The 18752-nt window shown below is 37.2% G+C and overlaps 1 protein-coding gene across 1 annotated transcript in view; it reads right to left on the bottom strand.

Moving 5' to 3' along the window:
- The window catches only part of DTWD2 (DTW domain containing 2), a 67591-nt gene that overhangs the window by 35573 nt on the left and 13266 nt on the right, over window positions 1-18752 (bottom strand). Inside the window, exons 2-3 of the mRNA XM_015615088.3 lie at window positions 10858-10948; window positions 4872-4966 (exon numbers count right to left, since the gene is read on the bottom strand). Coding sequence (XP_015470574.1) covers window positions 4872-4966; window positions 10858-10948 — 186 coding nt within the window. The remainder of the gene's footprint in view (window positions 1-4871; window positions 4967-10857; window positions 10949-18752) is intronic.

An 18752-nucleotide genomic window follows, 5' to 3' on the forward strand; every position in this document is an offset into this window, starting at 1 on the left:
GTGCTACAGGCTGGAAACGGTGTGGCTGGACACAGGCAGAAAGGGACCTGGGGGTGCTGGTGACAGCAGCTGGACACGAGCCAGCCCTGTGCCCAGGTGGCCAAGAAGCCAATGGCATCCTGGTCTTTATCAGGAATGGTGTGGCCAGCAGGAGCAGGGAGGTCATTCTCCCCCTGCACTGGGCACTGGTGAGACCACACCTGCAGTGCTGTGTCCAGTTCTGGCCCCTCAGTTTGGGAAGGACATTGAGACACTTGAGCGCATCCAGAGGAGGCAACGAGGCTGGTGAGGGGCTGGGAACACAAGCCCTGTGAGGAACGGCTGAGGGAGCTGGGGTTGTTTAGCCTGGAGAAAAGGAGACTCAGAGGTGACCTCATCACTCTCCACAACCCCCTGAAAGGAGGCTGTGGGCAGGTGGGGATTGGTCTCTTTCACCAGACAGCAACTTACAGCACCAGAGGACACAGCCTTAAGCTGTGCCAGGGGAAATTTAGGTTGGACATTAGGAAAAAGTTCTTAATGGAAAGAGTGACAAAATACTGGAATGGTCTGCCTGGGGAGGTGGTAGAGTCACCATCCCTGGATGTGTTTAAAATAAGACTGGATATGACACTTGGTGCCATAGTTTATTTGAGGTATTAGGGCATCAGTTGGACTTAATGATCTTGAAGGTCTCTTCCAATCTAGTCATTCTGTGATTCTGTGCTAAAATATACTGCAGTTGTTAGATACAAGTCTACAAACAATGCAAGGAAAAGACATTAGCACGTTTTTTTTTTGCCCACCCTGTTACATTCCACTTTTTTGAAGTTCTGTATTGTTGTAGAGAGCATTTTAATAGACATCTTTCTAATGTGAACACTTTGGTAATTGCAGTTTCAAAAAAACATACTACATAGTATATATCCAGCTATATAAATTATACCTTAACTCTGTGTTCAGGAATAAGTAATCACTTCATTGAATTGAGACAACAGATGCCCTAGCTACCACTCTGTTCTCCCCAACATTTCTGCATATTTCAACTGCCCCTGCTCACCATATCACGTGTACTAATAACTTTCAATTATCACTGAAGGAAAATAGCAAATAATAACAACTCACAAAAGTGTTACTTGTACAATACCACCATGCTCTAAGTACTCATGCCAAACTGTTCACTTCTAGCTTAATCATTTTAATACATCAAAGAAATCCCAGTGTCTGACATTAATATAAACAATACCGAAAAAAGAAGTCAGAGTTAAAATCTTTAAGTATTTGGGGTAAAAAACACAGATAACCAATGGAACTGGTCTTTTATTTGAGAAATGCTATCTGATAAGCAAAGTCACCATGCAAACACCTCATATTTCCAGTAGAATTAAAATGCCAGACTGCAGGAAGAACTGCAAAGACTAAGAAAAATCACATATTAGCTCTTAAAAAAATTGGATTAATCCCTTCTCATCTTTACATTTACGGTGCCAATTATATGTTGAAGATCTCTAGTTCTGGCATGATTTTCCAAAGTTGGTTCTTTAACATTTTTGCAAAATAGGCAAACCAAGAATAAGGTAAATGTAATCTGCACAATTTGTGTGTCAGTTTTAAACCACATGAAAAAAGTGTACCCAAGAAGGAAGTGACTAGAGGAAATTCTAAACAAAACAAAAAAAGTGCTTTATGTTTTACTCTTTTATCCAAACACCAAAGAAAGTTAAAATCCTGATTTTCAGTCTTACTGTCATAACCACTGGACATCTAAATGTTACACTTTCATTCAGGTCATGCCAGTTATTCTGTAGGATGCAGTTCTGGAGGTCCTTATAAAATACCTTTGTTCTCCTCATACATTTTGGATGCCAATTACAAACCATAGGAAAAATAACCAAGATGCACTTCAACAGCAAACTTGCCTTCCCCTTCAAGTGATGGGCACTGAGAGCTACCCAGCTGAGATGGTGTCCTGGGGTGACTTTATGATGCTTGTATCCCCCAGTTGTCTATTCTGTTTATACTGGATATTAAGTGCTGCTCCTTTAAGATGGTTCAGAGAGCAAAGAGGAGAAAGAAAAAGTGTGGAGTTTCTTTTCAGAAATTGCACTCACTGCTCCACATGCTGCTCCTGGACGGTGCTGTCTGCAGCACAGACAGACAGCAGGACAGAGCTATCCTGTGTTTTTAGTTAGTTTTTAGCTAGCTGAGGCAGAGAAGTTCCCTGGACAGTGGTTTTTCTTTTTCTTGGAACTGTTCAAACTTGCCCTGGACTGAAAACCCAGACAAACACCAGGAGCTCTCACATGGGTCCCACCAGGGCTGGGATGCTGCACCCCAGTGCTGGAGGGACAGGTAAGAGACTGAGCAAGCCGAGCCCACAACAAGGAATTTCTGAATTTTCCATCTCTTCAGAACTGTGAGAGGTTTAATTGTTCGATATATATATATATATTAATGCTTGTATATACTTTGTTTGTTAAATAAACAGTTTTTTCCAGTTTTCTCCAAGAAAATATTTTCCTGAACCAGTTAGGGGAGGAGCCACTTGAATTTGCTTTTCTAGAGGGACCCCATTCAGAGGTTTCATCCCAATATCTGCCCTAATAAGAACAGATGTTATGTACACGTCCCCTTAAAAGCAGGCCTCTGCCATCTACACAGCTGTCAGTTTGGTGGTTGGCATGCCACTGCTAGAGCTGCTGTGATAGAAACTTCCAAAGAAAAACAGCTGCTGCATATGGCTTAGCTTTCACTCAAACCCATAATGATAATTACTTATGCTCACAAAGGTTCCCTTGAACTAAATTTTCAGAGCTGTTGACAAGAGCTGCTGGATTCCCCAATAATACAAATATTTCCACTACCATTCTATTATGATTATTTACAAGAGTATGGGCAATCATCCAGATTATCACTTAGCCAGGTCTGCCACATGGTAGGGTTCTACATGTATGCAGAGAAAGAATGTATGCACCACATCATTCCTCCATCTGCAGGCACTATATACACACAAGGTCAGTGACAGCACAGATTTTGAGTTATACTGGTTTATATCCTTCCAAACCATGCCCTTCTGGTGGCAGCAGCAAAGGACACAAATAGTATCAGACAACATCTACAAAAAGCAAAGGTATGGCCTTAATGTGCTTCAAAACAATGATACTTCTAAAATGTATCAGCAAGCATTCTGTAATATTCAAGCATTCAAAGTAACAAAGACAGAAGTCTTGCCCCAACAGGGGGCAAGGTTGATTAAGTTGCCTGTACAATAGGTACCAAACTGCTTATAGGACAGCATAGCTTTTAAGAAATCCAGAACACAAGCAAGTCCTGTTTAGTTTAATATGTCATAAAATGTAAGATGAAGCACTGAAATTTGAGCTTTAGAAGTCTCATCAGCAGAGACTTTCACCCTAATAGAAGATCAGGGACCAGTACAGCCGTTCTCATTTACAGTAAACACTGAGATGTTTCTACAGGTCTAAAAAATATCTTTTCCTTTGTTTTACAAGGAAGGAATATTGCTAAAACACTGACAAAATGCATTTATAGCTAAGAAGAAAAAACATGTAGAAATAACACATTGCAAAGCTGGAACATAACTCTTCTTTAACACTCTTCCTTCCTCTTCCCAAGAAGGTGGGCTCAATGGCTGAGCACTCCCAATTTCTACAGTCTCACATCCACAGTACAAGGCACGCTGTAGATGCTGAAAGTGTTAAGTTTTAGCCCCACACCTGAGTAAGACAGATCACCAAAATTCATATTAACAATGAAAATGTTCATTTCTATCACCACATCCAGCATGGTTCATAGCAAAAAAATCTAACAGAATTTGAAGCTGCCATATACTACAACAAGTTTTGACCTAAAGAGGATCTTCCAGTTTAGAGAAACATGTCTGGATGTTGAAGCAGCTTTAATACTGGAATCACCAATTCTAAAAGAATTCAAAAATTTACTAGGCACAGACTGTATTGACAGTGTTCTACCTGATGTGTATCAGCCTCATTTTCAGGGTTAACATGAAGGGAGTAAAATTTCCATGCAGCCTAGAACCTTTAAGGTAATTATTAGAGATATTGTCACAAAAGACTGAAAGAAAAGCAATGTATTTTTAATGTTTTCTAGTTTGTAAGCCTCATTCTGTATTACCTTTCAACATTTTTGTACACTGAACTCTACAGAGAGTTTCCTCTATGGATTCGACTCAGTTTGATAATACAATTTCCTTCATAAGTATTCACAGTTTCTACTTGCTTTACTGAAAATGTGTGTACTAAAACTTCACTGGCATTTGTACCAAGTCCTGGTTTCTAAGATTTAGCTTCATCTAATGAAGATTAAAGATGCTGTATGGGAAGGCAATATTTTCCAAGGTCTCAGAATATTAAAAAAATAATAATACAAAAAATTTTGAAAACTATACTTTCTTATGCTGAATTTTAAGAGGAAGAAGAAAGTGATATATTTTTCTCAAATTTTAAGAGTTTCTCACCACAAGGCTGCTTTCTTAAATTCCCACACTTGAGTAAAAATTTTTAGTTTTACTTCAGTGACATCAGATGGTTACTCTGATAAAGTAAATCAAAAAAGAACAAAACAGAATAGCAAGATAGAGCTAGTACTAGGAAAGAAGTTCCATAACTGGAAACAGCTAAGAGTCTGAAAGTAGCCATCTGAACACTCCAAGAGCACAGAACTCAGAATATAACCTAAACAAACAGCATCAAGTATTTCTGACTACCTTTGGAAACCAGAAGGTTATATCAAAGTGAGTGTACACATTTGAAATAAAAATTGAGAACACTGTTGGCTATTAAAAAAGACACTGAAAGATATATTCCTATAATGCACAGAGAACCAGAAAATGCACAAGCAATCCTGCTCACCTGCCTTCATTAAAACGTCGACCAACCAAAATTTTACATTTATCTGGAGGGAGACAAGCCGCTAGCAAAGGTACTGTTCTTAACACTCGACTTTCCTGTAAAAAAAGAAAAGTTACTTTTAAACAAAATCAAGAAAAGCTTCTATGAATTGTTAATGTTTTTATTTTCTATCAAATTCTGTTGGCTACAAATAGAGAAAAAAATTTTAGCAGGTAACAGGACAAAAAACCTTCAGAGGGAAAAAAAACAATCTTGATGCTTCAAGCTGTATTGTTTTGATTGACAATATTGAATTCAGTCTCAACTAATCTATGATCATCATAATAAATAATAGGCTATCAGTATAAAAAAGCGGTAACAAAGAAAATTTTCAGAGAAAAATCACAGAATAATAAACAGTGGGCAAAAGAATGGATTAGCATTAATGTAATAGTATCAGGATCATTAGAAAACTAGAGAAGGGCTCAATTTCTACAAATAGATGATTAAAAAAAAGCGTGGGTTGCATGAGAACAGAGAGTGTGAAACACAAACATTCTGCTGTCATTTCATTTCAGAGTAATCAGACACCTGTATACTTCTTTGTGCCACAGATGAGAAAGGTGACCACCACACCTGGGTGGGGAGCAGGGGGCTCTACATTCTTCAAAGAGCATTAAAGAGAGATGTGTTGAAGCAGGACTTCAGAAAATGGAGAAAGGAAGTAATGACAGCTGAAACAAAACATCTACTCCTCAGAGCAATGTATTTCTGTGCTTCATTTAGCAGAGCTGGCAATGAACTTTTGTCTAGACAATAATTAGTACAATTTAAGCTTCAGTTTGTGGGATGTCAAATTTTGTTTTCCCATCAAGGAAGCAGCATAGTTTTATCTTGCACTTAATGATGACAGCAAGCCAGCACCAAAAATGGAAGTTTCAGTTTCTTTACTTCTCGTAAGATGAGCAAAGGAAGGTTATTAGCTGAATCTAGCGGGAGGTAAGACACTACATGTCAGGTAAGCATCATGAAAACTCTAAACACAGTAAAATAAATGAGTTCTTACAATATTCTCAACCTGAATGCCTCATGATTCAGATAATGAACATCCAAACATCAGTCCCTAAACCACAGGATTAATTAATGAAATGCAGGGGTAAGGGGGAAGGGTTTGGTCTGCCTTTTGATTAAGAGTCTTATCTGAACAATACAGTGTTTGTGAACTTGTGAGGCCCTGATTAATTCATTCTTGGCATATGTTACTTCCGTAAATATCAATGTGCAGCTACCTGCACTCTCACATTGTCTTGCTCCCAAAGTACTATTAATTAGTACTATTAGTTTTTTGAACACTTATTACTGTTGCCGAAACTTTTTATTAATTTTGCTTTTTCTGAACCTTATCTCCTGATCCTCTGTAAATAAAACGTCATGGAGTTGAAGGAGCAGTTGTGCTGCTATATCCACCACCATTTTTCATGGCAGCAGCATGATATCTCCAACAGACAGACGATGATCAAAGTAACTTGGCAGTGAAGTGCCAGCAACAGGAGGGAGAAATATCCTTCAAATTGCCATCAATTTCTTCTACCTCAGCAAATAAGCCATTGTCAGTGGTACAATATTACTTGTCTTTATTTTATCATAATTAAATAACATTCCAATTCAGTAGTCAAAGGCCTCCCTTCTTCATAAGAATTTAAGAAGTGGTAATAAAGGACCTGGAAGAAAATCAGGTATTTGTCTCTGATAAGCAAAACCAAAAGAGCTGTCATCAGTCAGGAGAGAGTTATTCAACTGCTCCCTCCAATGTCGTATCCGTACTTAAAAATTATCTTTCATATCCAAAGAAATACATTCTCTTACCAACACACAAAATGGAATTTTCCAATCAAAAAAAAAAGAAGCTACAGCATAAAATGCAAAGCTGAAAGGAATTGAGAACAGAATTTTAAGAAGTTCTAAGTCAAACTAAAGTTAAAAAGGTTTTATTTGTTTATCATTTTCCTCATTGAAACATTTATATTTATCCATTCTATAGGTAACATTATCATACCAGCAATTTTCGGTTTGAAAGCGAGGAGCTATTCTCCTTTGTTCTTCTCAGTGTTCTAATAGTCATTTGTATTTCTTTGTTTATTCATTACTTGAACACTGAAGTACATAGCTAGAAATAGAACTAAAGGACTTAGATGGTGGGCTGACCCTGGTCGGCTTCCTGGTGCCCACCAGCCACTCTCCATTCTCAGTGGAACAGGGTGGGGAAATAGATGTAAATGAAAAGGCCATGGGCAGCAGCAAAGGAAAATAAATATATTTTAATTCTCCATTTCCTATTAACAGGCAAAGTGCAGCCACTTATGAGAAATGGGGCCTCAGCACATTTAGCAGTTCCTACACAAGCCTCAGACAGAGATGCCACCCACCTCCCCCAGCTCTTACTGTATTGTCATATGGTATGGAATATCCCCCTGGGTCATCCAGACTTGGCTATTCTGGCAAAATTCCCTCCAATCTCTTGCCCATCCCCAGGCTTCTGACCTTTCAAGGCAGTCTTGGAGGCACAGCTCTGCTGCTGTCTGAGCACTGCTCAGCAGTAGTCCAAACACTGGAGGCACAGATCTCTGAGAGCTGCAGCGTGAAAACCTAACTTCCTGCCAGACTCAAGGCAATTTACTTTTCCATTGTGTTTTTCTGTTTTCTGGCAGTTTATGGTAATTTTGGTTACCAAAGCATTATCCATCTACAATGAAATAACAGGTCGAACTAATAAAAATATTTATTAAAGCCAGCAAGTATGTATTTCCTTCATGTTTGCCTATGAATTTTTAGGGCAAGCAGAAATTTCCCCCTCATGTTTCTTACTGTTCACTAAGAAGTACTATATGGAACACGTATTTATTATAATGAGCAACTCAAAGCAAATTACTTGCATTAGATCAATATACAGAACTATTAAATACACACAGTCCTCTTTTTCTAAATTTTCTTCTCAGATGGTTAACACAGAAAATTCAGAAAGAAAATCAGGGAACCAGAAACTTTAACACATACCCTCTGCTACACTTCGGGGCTCTATCCTGAGTTACACACATCACTCAGGTTTTGAAAAGTACATAATGGCCTACATCCTATTTGCAATCACTTCAAGAATAATCAAAGGCAAAGAAAACAAAAACCTAGCTATGCCACTGACCTATGGATCATAACAGCAGGCATGAAAAAGGAAAAATGACAAAATTATTTTATTTACTTATATATATATTTACCTATATGAAAAGAAGAAAAAATCATCAGACTGAGCAAATAACTTCATCACCTTTGCACTAATCCTGATGCTGGGTTTCTATATTTTTAGTTTTTAAATTATTCTCATGATAAGCAATGGTATAATAACACCAATCAGAAAACAAGTATTTATTTACACCCTGACATGGAATGCTGTATTATCCTTGGATTCCTTCAAAAATAAAAATTTAAGTAATTCATGAAGCTATTAAACAAAATGGAAGTTTGACAGCACAATTTCTCACATGTGATCCGCTGTTCTACAGTAAGTGATTCCTCTCCCCTTCCCAATACCTGATATGTGCACAGGTATATCTGGCAGCTTGGCCTCTGGATAGTGTTAATGTGAAGACATTAGTCACATTAATCAGAGTGCAGGAAATGTTTCTCCTGACCTTCTACATTACTATCTTGCCTCAAGAGCACCATTTGACTATAGTAAGAAGGCTTATTTCAGTGCTCTGCAGACTTCCAAAGACAATAATGAAGCACATGGGGGATGACAGTTAGCACTGATGTGCAGCAGGGGAAACACATTCTCTACCTGGTTAGTTTAAAAGGATATTTTTGAAATGGACTGTTAGAGTGTATTTGTAATGCAATGGCAGACTGAAGGATCAGACACAGTCCAGAAGGTTCATCTGCCTTCAAGACTGATTATGTTTTTAATATGAACAGCTAGAAGCAAAAGGAATTTACCTTTTGTCACCTATGCCTCCGCAGTTATGCAGTCAAAAGAACCACCTCTGACCATCTAAGATAACACTTCCAAAGATCATTGTATGATGTTCTTAGTTTCTCACTCGTCTCTGTTAAGCCAAGGGCCCTCATATGGTTGGATAGTTACCATAGTGGTCTTCCAATGGTAGTTTATTGTATGAATTATCATTATGAAATACAGAGTAATAGAAAAATTTGCATCCCATTTTAACAGACAGCTGTTGTGATCACTAAATAATAAAAAAATTGTAGATAGCCTTCCAGACAGACACGAGTGGTGTATTAAACCTAGAAACATCTGCAAACTTTTTCTAATACCCTCCACCATGAAACAGGAAATTCAACACAATCAAAATGCCAATTCATTTTATCTGGTACATTTTTAAACTTCTTTTTCACAGAAGGTGACTTCAGCATATATTTAAGTACTTTTGAAAGAAGAACTAACATGGAAGAGTATTCCTGTTATACACAGTCCATTAAAAATCAGTTTTCCCATTTAGGGCCCAAATATGTCATGGTTTCTGTTTTATTTCCCAGCAATATAAAACTTTTTTTTTAATTGTATTTTTTTGTATTCAGCAATTCCTTCAGGAAATGACTCTTTGTATGTTGACTGAGCAACTGTGTAATGTCAAGCAAACAGAGGACCATGAGAGTACAGTTTTCTGAATTCCACAGTCTATAATTTGTAGACCCACCATCTACCCAGATCTGTCTAACTGTGGTACAATTTCCAAACACCTTAAACACCTTATGGTCCACCTCCATAGGCCACTGTCAACCAAAGAGAAAAACATCAATATATGTTCTCTTATTGGTAAACCAAAACATACTGTTCTGAAGCTGAACTGTAGTTTTTCATTGGGGAAATAGCTATGGTCATTACTAAGATGAATAGCTTAATTCATATTTTTAACAGAACATTAACATCAATTAAAGATCACTGCTTTAATCAAAATATATTTCTCTATGGATCAAGTCTAAGCATGTCTGTGAGACACTGTGTTCATAGAATTACAGAATCACAGAATATACTGAGTTGGAAGGGACCTATAAGGATCTTAGAGTCCAACTCCTGGCCTTGCACAGGATACCCCACAAATCACACTATGTGTCTTTATTTAATGTTATTTAATAATGCTATTTCACTCTTACAATTTATACAAAAGCAAGTAAATTTCAAGTCTAGTAGCACTATACAGTTGAGACACCTTGCATACATGGAATTACAGAAATAAGGTGTGATTTCAGAAGATACAATAATTCAGAAAAACTGAACAATAAATATAGCAACTCAGATGAACTGGCATTCAGTCACAAAGTTTAAAATGAAAAAGCATTCCTCCACCGGTTTTGGCTGGGATAGAATTAATTTTTTCCCAGTAGCTGATAAAATGATGTGCTTTGCATCCAGGATGAGAATAATGTTGATAGCAACAATGAAAACATCAGTGTGTTAAGTAGCATTTACCCTAAGCCAAGGACTTCTCAAGTGTCTCACACTCAACCAGGGAGGAGCTGCACAAGAAATCTTGAGGGAGCATGTCCGGGTCAGACAACTCCAACTGGCTAAACATGGATATTTCACACCATAGAATATCATGCCCAGTATTTAAACTGGGTATGTTCACCTGCCAATTGCGGCTCAGGGATGGGCTGGGCACCAGCAGGTGGTGAGCACTGTATTGTGCATCACTTGCTATTATTATTATTAATAGCAGCAGTAGTAATAGTAGTACTAGTAGTAGTAGTAGTACTACTACTACTACTATTATATTTCACTTCGTTTAATTTATTAAACTGTTCTTATCTCTCTCACAGACAGTTTTACCTTTTCTCCCTCTGCTTCTCATCCCTCAGCAAGTACTGTGGCATTCAGCTGATGGCTGGGGTCAGAGCATGACAATCAGTTGTCAGCACAGCTGTTTCCTCATGCCTACCACTTGTTGCATTAGGATTCGAGCTCAAATCCCACAGTAACCACAGCCTTACTCACCTCTGCTGGATGCTGAATTATATACAAGCAGGTGGAGACCTTTAATGGATGTACAGGCAGGAAAGGACACAAACACACCTTCTGAGGACGGCTACATGGAAAAAGGGAGTAAGAGAACAATAAAAACAATCAGCAGTTTGTGAAAGAAGATATAAATACATTGCAAAAATTCATATCACATTCCCCAAGAACTTCCCCAACCACATTGCATTAAACACCACGTAATTTTATGTTTGAAACTCCTTTCACTTTTAAAAATAAAGAGGCAAGGCTTTCATTGAAACAGCATTTTGAGAACAGTTCAGATGATTCCAGATAATAGGGTTAAAGCACTCTAAAAATTCTGTCATCTTCAAGATAAGCAGCTTACTAGTATCCATACCCTCATTAGGTAAGTCTGCTACTGCTTTCTTAACAAGTTAGTTTCAACAATATGATGAGCTATAAGAGAACATACAATATTTACAATTTATATAATATTTATAAAGATTTATTAGAATATAACATTTTAGAAGTACAAACAATAAACCACAGACATGCTGTACTTTGATTTTTTGTAATTCCATCTATGATGAAATATGTAGCAGACATGTAGAATGAAAACAGAAAAATCCTTATCAGGAACATTTAACCTAAGTCAGAAAAAAATATTTAAAATTCTTTGGTGTACTGCCTCAAGCTGTTGAAATGACTAGCTGAAGAACAGTATCTAAAGAAATTAACTTATGCTTAGTGAGTTAAGAAAATAAGCAAATTAAGATTTTAACTAGAATAGGAGCATCTTTAAAAATTCAAGGTAAAAGGATCATAAGAATATTTAAGGTAGGAGCAATATAGGTAGGTAATGATTATTAGGTGTAGTTCATTGAAAGCAAGGTTACATATCTTTTGCTTATAGGAAAAATGTAAAGTAGTCAACGATTGCCAAAATGTTATGAATAGCCCAAGGAGATATATTCTGCTTGTCTTAAGCTATATTTGTAGAAGGAGACAGGAAGGATGGATTATTGTGGAAAAGAACATGTCTACACCTGCAAGCAAGGGATCTGAACTGTATCCAAGAAAACTGCCAGCAGAACATGGTCAAAAAGTTCAAGCCCAAGGAAAAATAAATATTTCATTAAAAAGACCCCAGACGCATTTTAAAAGAAGAATTGAGCATGCCCAGAGGGGTGTGGAGCACATTACCATATTAGATGACAGCAGGCGGAGTCAGGCAACGAATATGTACAGGCATCCTGAGCAATGTCATGCAAACGTAATACTTTGGGGAATAAATTGAGAATAAGAGGCAGTGAGGGGCGCACACATCTTTGGGAAATGACTCCAGCACGTCACCCAGCCATAATAAACATATCCTCCTTAACTTTAAATAGTTAGAGAGTCCTTTGTCCACAATTTTATTGCTTCATTATTATGAAACTGATGTGCTGAATGAGCAAGAATAAATAGAAGAAAGTTTGAAGTTATTCACAGAAAAATTGGACTGACACTCCAGAAAAACACATTCACGTGCACATGCACACGCAGATGTCACTCTACGTCCTTGCATACATTATTCAACTACTCAGAAAAATGAAGAATTTTCTTAGCAGTGAAACTACCTGAATTCACCAATTAAAAGCACACCATCTCTGCAAACGAAAGTCTATACACTTAAAAAATACAAAATCAGTATTTTTAGCAGTGATAGGGACTTGCAGCAGAATCTCACCTGAATCCTCCCTGTAGTCTTGATTGTTAACTGTTCATACATTGACCACATAGGAGAGACAGTAAGCAATGAATCACTGCAGCAGATGTGATTCAAATAAGTGAATTCTGAAGAAAGGTTCAGATTAAATTCATTCAGAGCCTGACTGAGAATGAATTTGCTTGTTCACAAGAGCACGCACAGGTGGACTAAGTAATGTTACAGTGATCCACATTAATACAACTGTTCCCTATTCAAACACTAGTATTTAATAGTGGCAGCATTTAAATGGCAGCATTATAAAAAGGCAGTAAGAACTGATAAGCTCCTCTTTATCAGTTGACGGGCTGTGCTAATTTAAAACCTGCCCTTCAAGCCTCAACTACTGAGGCACAGAGGTTATTCCCGTCTGCACAGGATATAGAGTTAATGGTTACCCAACACCAGTCTAAATACAAAGTGAGGATGGAGGGAATATTGATGCAAGACAAGGAATTGGTACTTCTCAAAATAAGCACCAGAAAAACTAATGTTAAATATTTAAACTAAAAGGCTCACAGACAATAAATCGGCTGAAAAACAAACAGGAAATTATTCTGACACACTCTTTTGATGTACTGTTCGAGTAGCATGCTGTCTGTTTTTCCTTCTAGTACTGGCATTTTCCTGTTGTTAATGCTGCATATATTTGGCACATTCTGCTGTATTAATGGCCAGGCATTGGGCCTAAAATTAAGCACTCAGTAACCTTACTATTCAGTGGGCTACCCAAGAGACCTCCACCGTGAATGAACTGAAAACAACCTCACTTCCAGGTCTGAAGGGTTGTTCTCCAGTTACAATCCCTTTACCTTTTCCAAAACATGGAGTAATGTTACTCACATGTGAGTAAACAGAAATCTCTGTTTTGATAACAACCTAGAAGCAGCAAATAGCATGGAGGCTATTTGTTAGCTGTGCCCTGATTGTTAAGTCAAACTTCATCCTCTTTTTGATCATCAGGTTTATGAGAAACTCAAGTGTGTGTACCAAGTGTGATTCCTTGGTTTCTCCCCAATAGCTGGGTCACTCCAACAGCTGGTTTCACTTACAAGGTAAGTTGTTAAAGTTCTTCCCATACTGGCATTTTCTGTTGAAGAGAGATGAAGGCATGAAAATCTACTAAAGCAAGCAGTTCCAAAACAGTTAGCTGTTGATTTCAACTGCATAAGCCACACTGCTCATTACCTCTTATAAGCACACAAAAACAGCTTCCAGTGATTTCTGACCTCAGGGTGTTTAATTATAACAAATTTCACTAGGTATAACTTACTTTCAAGTCTCCCTTTGGTATATGTATTTTGTATTTTCCATAGTGGTTTGGATTTTTCACAGAGAGTTTTTTAAGCTTTGTTAATCTCACAGAGTAAAAAATAAGCAAATCCAAACAAAAGAAGGAAATTACCTGAAAAGTAAGTATTTTCAAATAGCTGCAAAATAAATTCTGCCTATAATTTGAGCTGTAGGGAGCAAAGCACAGACTATGACAAATAAGGAATTTTCCAATGTAATTTTATTACTTACATATGCATATACATCACCTAACTTTAAGCACCCAATTAGGTACCTAATTATGTTGAATACATACTTTTACAAACCCATCCTGAGGGCACAAGACTTACTTCTGTAATTTTACTTTGGAACCTAACAGTTATATATACTATGTGAGACAAAAAAAAAAACAACATTATTCCTTCATGAAACCATTACCAGTCTACATCTGTGGGACTGGAAGCACTGCAGAACAAACCAAGTACTGTTCCACCCCCACAAAAGCTGCCTTTGCTCTGAGAAAGGCCACCTAGCCAGAAAAGGCATTCAGTCTTTTTCTTTTGTTTAAAAATGCTGCTTTAGTATTGCTCTACTGATACTGATGCTACGGAAGAGAAGGGGCAGGACCAGGAATTTCTTTAACACTGAACATCAGCTTTCTCATTTCTGGATATCAAAGTAGCAATCAGCTCTTGGCAGGAGAAGTAGTGTTCAGAATATTAATGAAAAGGTTTGTGGGTGAGGATTAGGATTTTAAGGAGGATAATTTTTGTTGTATTACTCATCTGTATGCAATTCCAGTACAACTCTAAGCTATCCAGTGGATTCTTACCTGTTTTCCAATAAAGCTTTCCTAGTCTAAAAACTTATGATGAAGTAACCCATCACAATGGCATAACTAAAAGAAAAAAAAACATCATTCCATATCTTGCAAGAGTGCTCCATACGAAAAAGACAGCCATGTACATGTACTGATTTTATAGCTTTCCTTCCATTATTCATATCTAAATTAATGACACTCAGAATAACATTAGATCTATCTTTCCCAGAAGAACTGAATTTGGACAGCGGACTGTGATGTCAGGTTTAGTGTGATTACCAGTTTCTGGGCAGAGATAATCTAAAAGTAAATATGTTGTAGTCTGGAAAAGAGTGAGCTAATTCTGAAACTCTTTCCAAGTCTCTATATTATTTTACTGCAAACATGTTCTCACTTGCTTCAGAACTAAATTTTACCTTGCTACATGTCCAAAGCCTTCTTCTGAAAACAAGCAACATTCTGTGAATGCAAGTGAGTGTACTTGTACACTCATACTCAGAAAACTACAGGTAGGTTATTCAAGGATTTAAACCCTGAGTAAGCAAAAACTAACAGTTACAGTTTTATGCTCAGCATTTGCAGACATTTGTATGGAAACATACAGAAGTTGAGTGTGCCAAGCACATGTTTTAGAAACAATGCTTCCAATACTTAAATAAGGAAAAAGCTGATATTTTTTAACTACTAACACTTGTAGCAACATATTCGTGTTCCAACACGTATTGCCAAGGTCAGGCCTCAGACTGTATTTTCAAAGAAACATGCCTACCAAAACAGTAATGACTGCTTCAAGTAAATTATATTTCTCTACTGTTTTTATCAAAACACCAAGGGTTTCAAGGTCAAAACCCACCTGAGAAATCTGAAGAAAAGCCACAAAGTTACGATATGTTTATTTTATACTAAGGCTTTTATGTATGTCTTATACTGACACAAGTCCATTACACCCCTGCATTAAAACAACGTTCAGGAGTTTTACAAAGCTGTGTGTGGGAAGTTTAAAAGGAGAATCCCATTCATGCTTAAAAATTTGAAAACTAATGTTATTTTTGCTACATTTATGTTAAGAGGACAAACACAAACTAAACATTGATTTAAGATGACATTTTGCATTCTCCACCTTAACCACTATAGCTATAGAAGGAAGATAAAAGAAAGAGTGAATTATACTATATTTAAGTAGATCTTATACATAGGTACATATAAAGCTATGTATTTAGGAAGAAACAATCCTAACTCAACATTTAGAAAAAAAACACACTCTGACCTTAATGTGACAAAACGTTCAATGGTACAAGCTTTCAATAAGCAATCCTGTGAAAACAGCAGTTTAATACAGGGTAGTAAAAACACAGATCAGTTGAAAAGTATCCCTAAGAAAGGATGAAATTAAACATGTAACATTATTATGACACTACACAAACCCCTGGCATGCAATCTGAGTGCTGGAGAAGCCAGATCAAAAATACCTGGAGTAATTTCTCATGCCATTGGCACTGTCTAGGATTCTTCTTGTTTAGGCTTATTTTGGACACTCATTACTCAAGCAAAATTTCAAGCCTCAGTTGCAATTAGGTTTCCTGAGAAAAATCAGGCATAGAAGACTATTCTGACTTCACTGTGTTCCAGCTCCCATCTCTTTCAAAATACTTAGAAACTCACTCGTCATGAGGCATAAAAAACTAAAATTAAATCCTTATAAATTTCATTAAGAGTCAAAAGCCACATAAAACACAGTATCAGAAACACAGGTGAAGGGAGTATCAAGAACAACAATAGAGTACTTCCCTTTCCACTTGGTAATCTGTGTAACACCAGCTTCCTGGCAAAGAAGAAAACAAACAAAACAAAAAGCATATTGCAAAAGTTTTTCTTCCCACAAGAAGTTGCAAATAAATCAAAGAGGTGTATGGGTTTGTTTCAGAATTTTAGCTTCTTAATGGTGCAACCAGTGAATTTAATGGAACATATCTTTGATCCCTGAATAAAAATATACACTTAAATGTGTATGCACAGGAAAAACATCTAATACAAATCACAGTGAAAAATCTTCTTTTCAAAGAAAAGATTACACACAATAATGGAAAAAAACTTGTTTGCATGTTACCCAACAATAAAAAGCATCTATTTTGCAAACAAATTGCCTTTATAAAGGCATAAAAAGGCAACTATTTAAAGAGAATTTAGTTATCATGCACAAAAGCTTTTGTAACCTTTTCAACATAAAGTCTGCAACTTTAAGCAACAGAACTTTAAGCAACAGAACACAGAAAACTAACTCTGCTGATCTGAAATCTAGAATACTTGTTCTAATTCATAGAAAAAGTTCTACCAGAGCTCTCATGCTATCATGAGAGAGCTGTGGAGTCATTTGGTGTCTCTCCATTTTGCAGATAATCTTCCAATACGCATCAAATGTGCACTGTGCTAAAGAGCTTGAGGACCTGAGTTTGAATATCAGGACTTCATATAATACCATACCAATATCAGCTTCTTCCTTCTACTGCTCCAGAGTATCAGCCAGGAAAAAAAAACCGTCCTCCTAGAAACACTAATTTAGATAAACAGTATCAATGGAACAACAGCAGAGTGGCCTGAATTGGAAAAGATTTTCAAGATTATCTCATTCCACCTCCCCTGATATGGTTAGGAACACCTTCCAGTAGATCATGTTCTGGCTTTGAACACTTCCAGAAATGGGTCACCCACAGCTCCTCTGGGACAACCCTTCCAGTGCCTCACTACCCTTACAGCAAAGAATTTATTCCTAAAATCTAATTTAAACCTAATTATATCTGTTTTAACTTACAGATCTTTCTCCTTTTACACATTAAATCTATAATGTATTCTGGTACAGGTTCCAAAAATTTTCCATCTAGTTCCAGAGAAAGCCACCAGAGCACTAAATATTAAATTCATTAAAATATGCCAGATTAAATTTAGCATTTTGTACCAGAAGACATTTAAGGCAGTATCACAAATTTCAAAACCAACAAGACCATAAAATCAACCAATTAAATAGAGGTTACCATTGTATTCAACAAGTTCATTTTCAGGGCACTTTCCTGATAGTTCTATGGTTGACAAATCATAGAATTCTTTTTGCCACGAGGTAATATCAACACAAGCAAACGTGGTCACAGCATAAAGAGGCATGATATACAACAGAGGTAATCAAAAAGCAATGCAGTATTTTTAAACAAAAACTGTCTTTGAACCAACCTAGTATCCCACTGGAACTAACAGGGTCAAGGGACACAGCAATGGCAGAAGGCAATGGGATAGGGTCAGAGATACTTCAGAGAAGAGGCACAAAAAGATACCTTAAGAGATACAGAAGGGGGACAGGGAGACAGAGTCATCTCCCTGCCTCTCAACAAAGCATGCACTACTAGTAAGCAGTTAGGAGATGACAGAACTGTTTCTCAGCACTCAGATTTCCTGGCACCAACTCTCAGCAGTTCTCCTGCTCAGATATGGTATGGTGAAAAGATAGATCCCTTGCCCTTCTTCCTGTTTTCCACTCTAACTACAGCCGCTCGTGCAAAACCCTGATTTTCTGTCATAGTCAATCAATTTGAAAACTTTGCTTTCTTTTAAAATTGAAACAATCTTGGGCCTCTGCCAGAGCACTGGACTTCAGAAAGCCTGAACAAAGGTTAAGGTAGCTAATTCACAGAGCTATCAGGGAATAACAGCAGAGACTAAGGACAAACAGAAACACCTATTTACATCTGTTTCATGAACAGTTATGTTGCATCACTTAATGGGTGGGGGAGAAATTCACAGCAGTAAAAAAGCTGTCCATCGTCAAAAGCTACTAAAGCATGAAGATACGCTTTTTCCTTCAGAAAATCACAAAACTACTACTCCTATCAGCCATAAACATCACTCTACAGGTGCCCTGTATTAATTAGGATCCCCAGGCACTTGTTATTCATTGTTTAGCTCTCCACCATAGAACCTCATGTTTGACCCATTTGCTCTGAGTATCGTTTACTGGCACAAATCACTAAAAAAAAGAAGCAATAGACCATTATCTAGCTTCTATACTCAGCAGGAGAACATAAA

Source organism: Parus major, chromosome Z (assembly GCF_001522545.3).
Source record: "Parus major isolate Abel chromosome Z, Parus_major1.1, whole genome shotgun sequence".
Classification (NCBI taxonomy): domain Eukaryota; kingdom Metazoa; phylum Chordata; class Aves; order Passeriformes; family Paridae; genus Parus; species Parus major.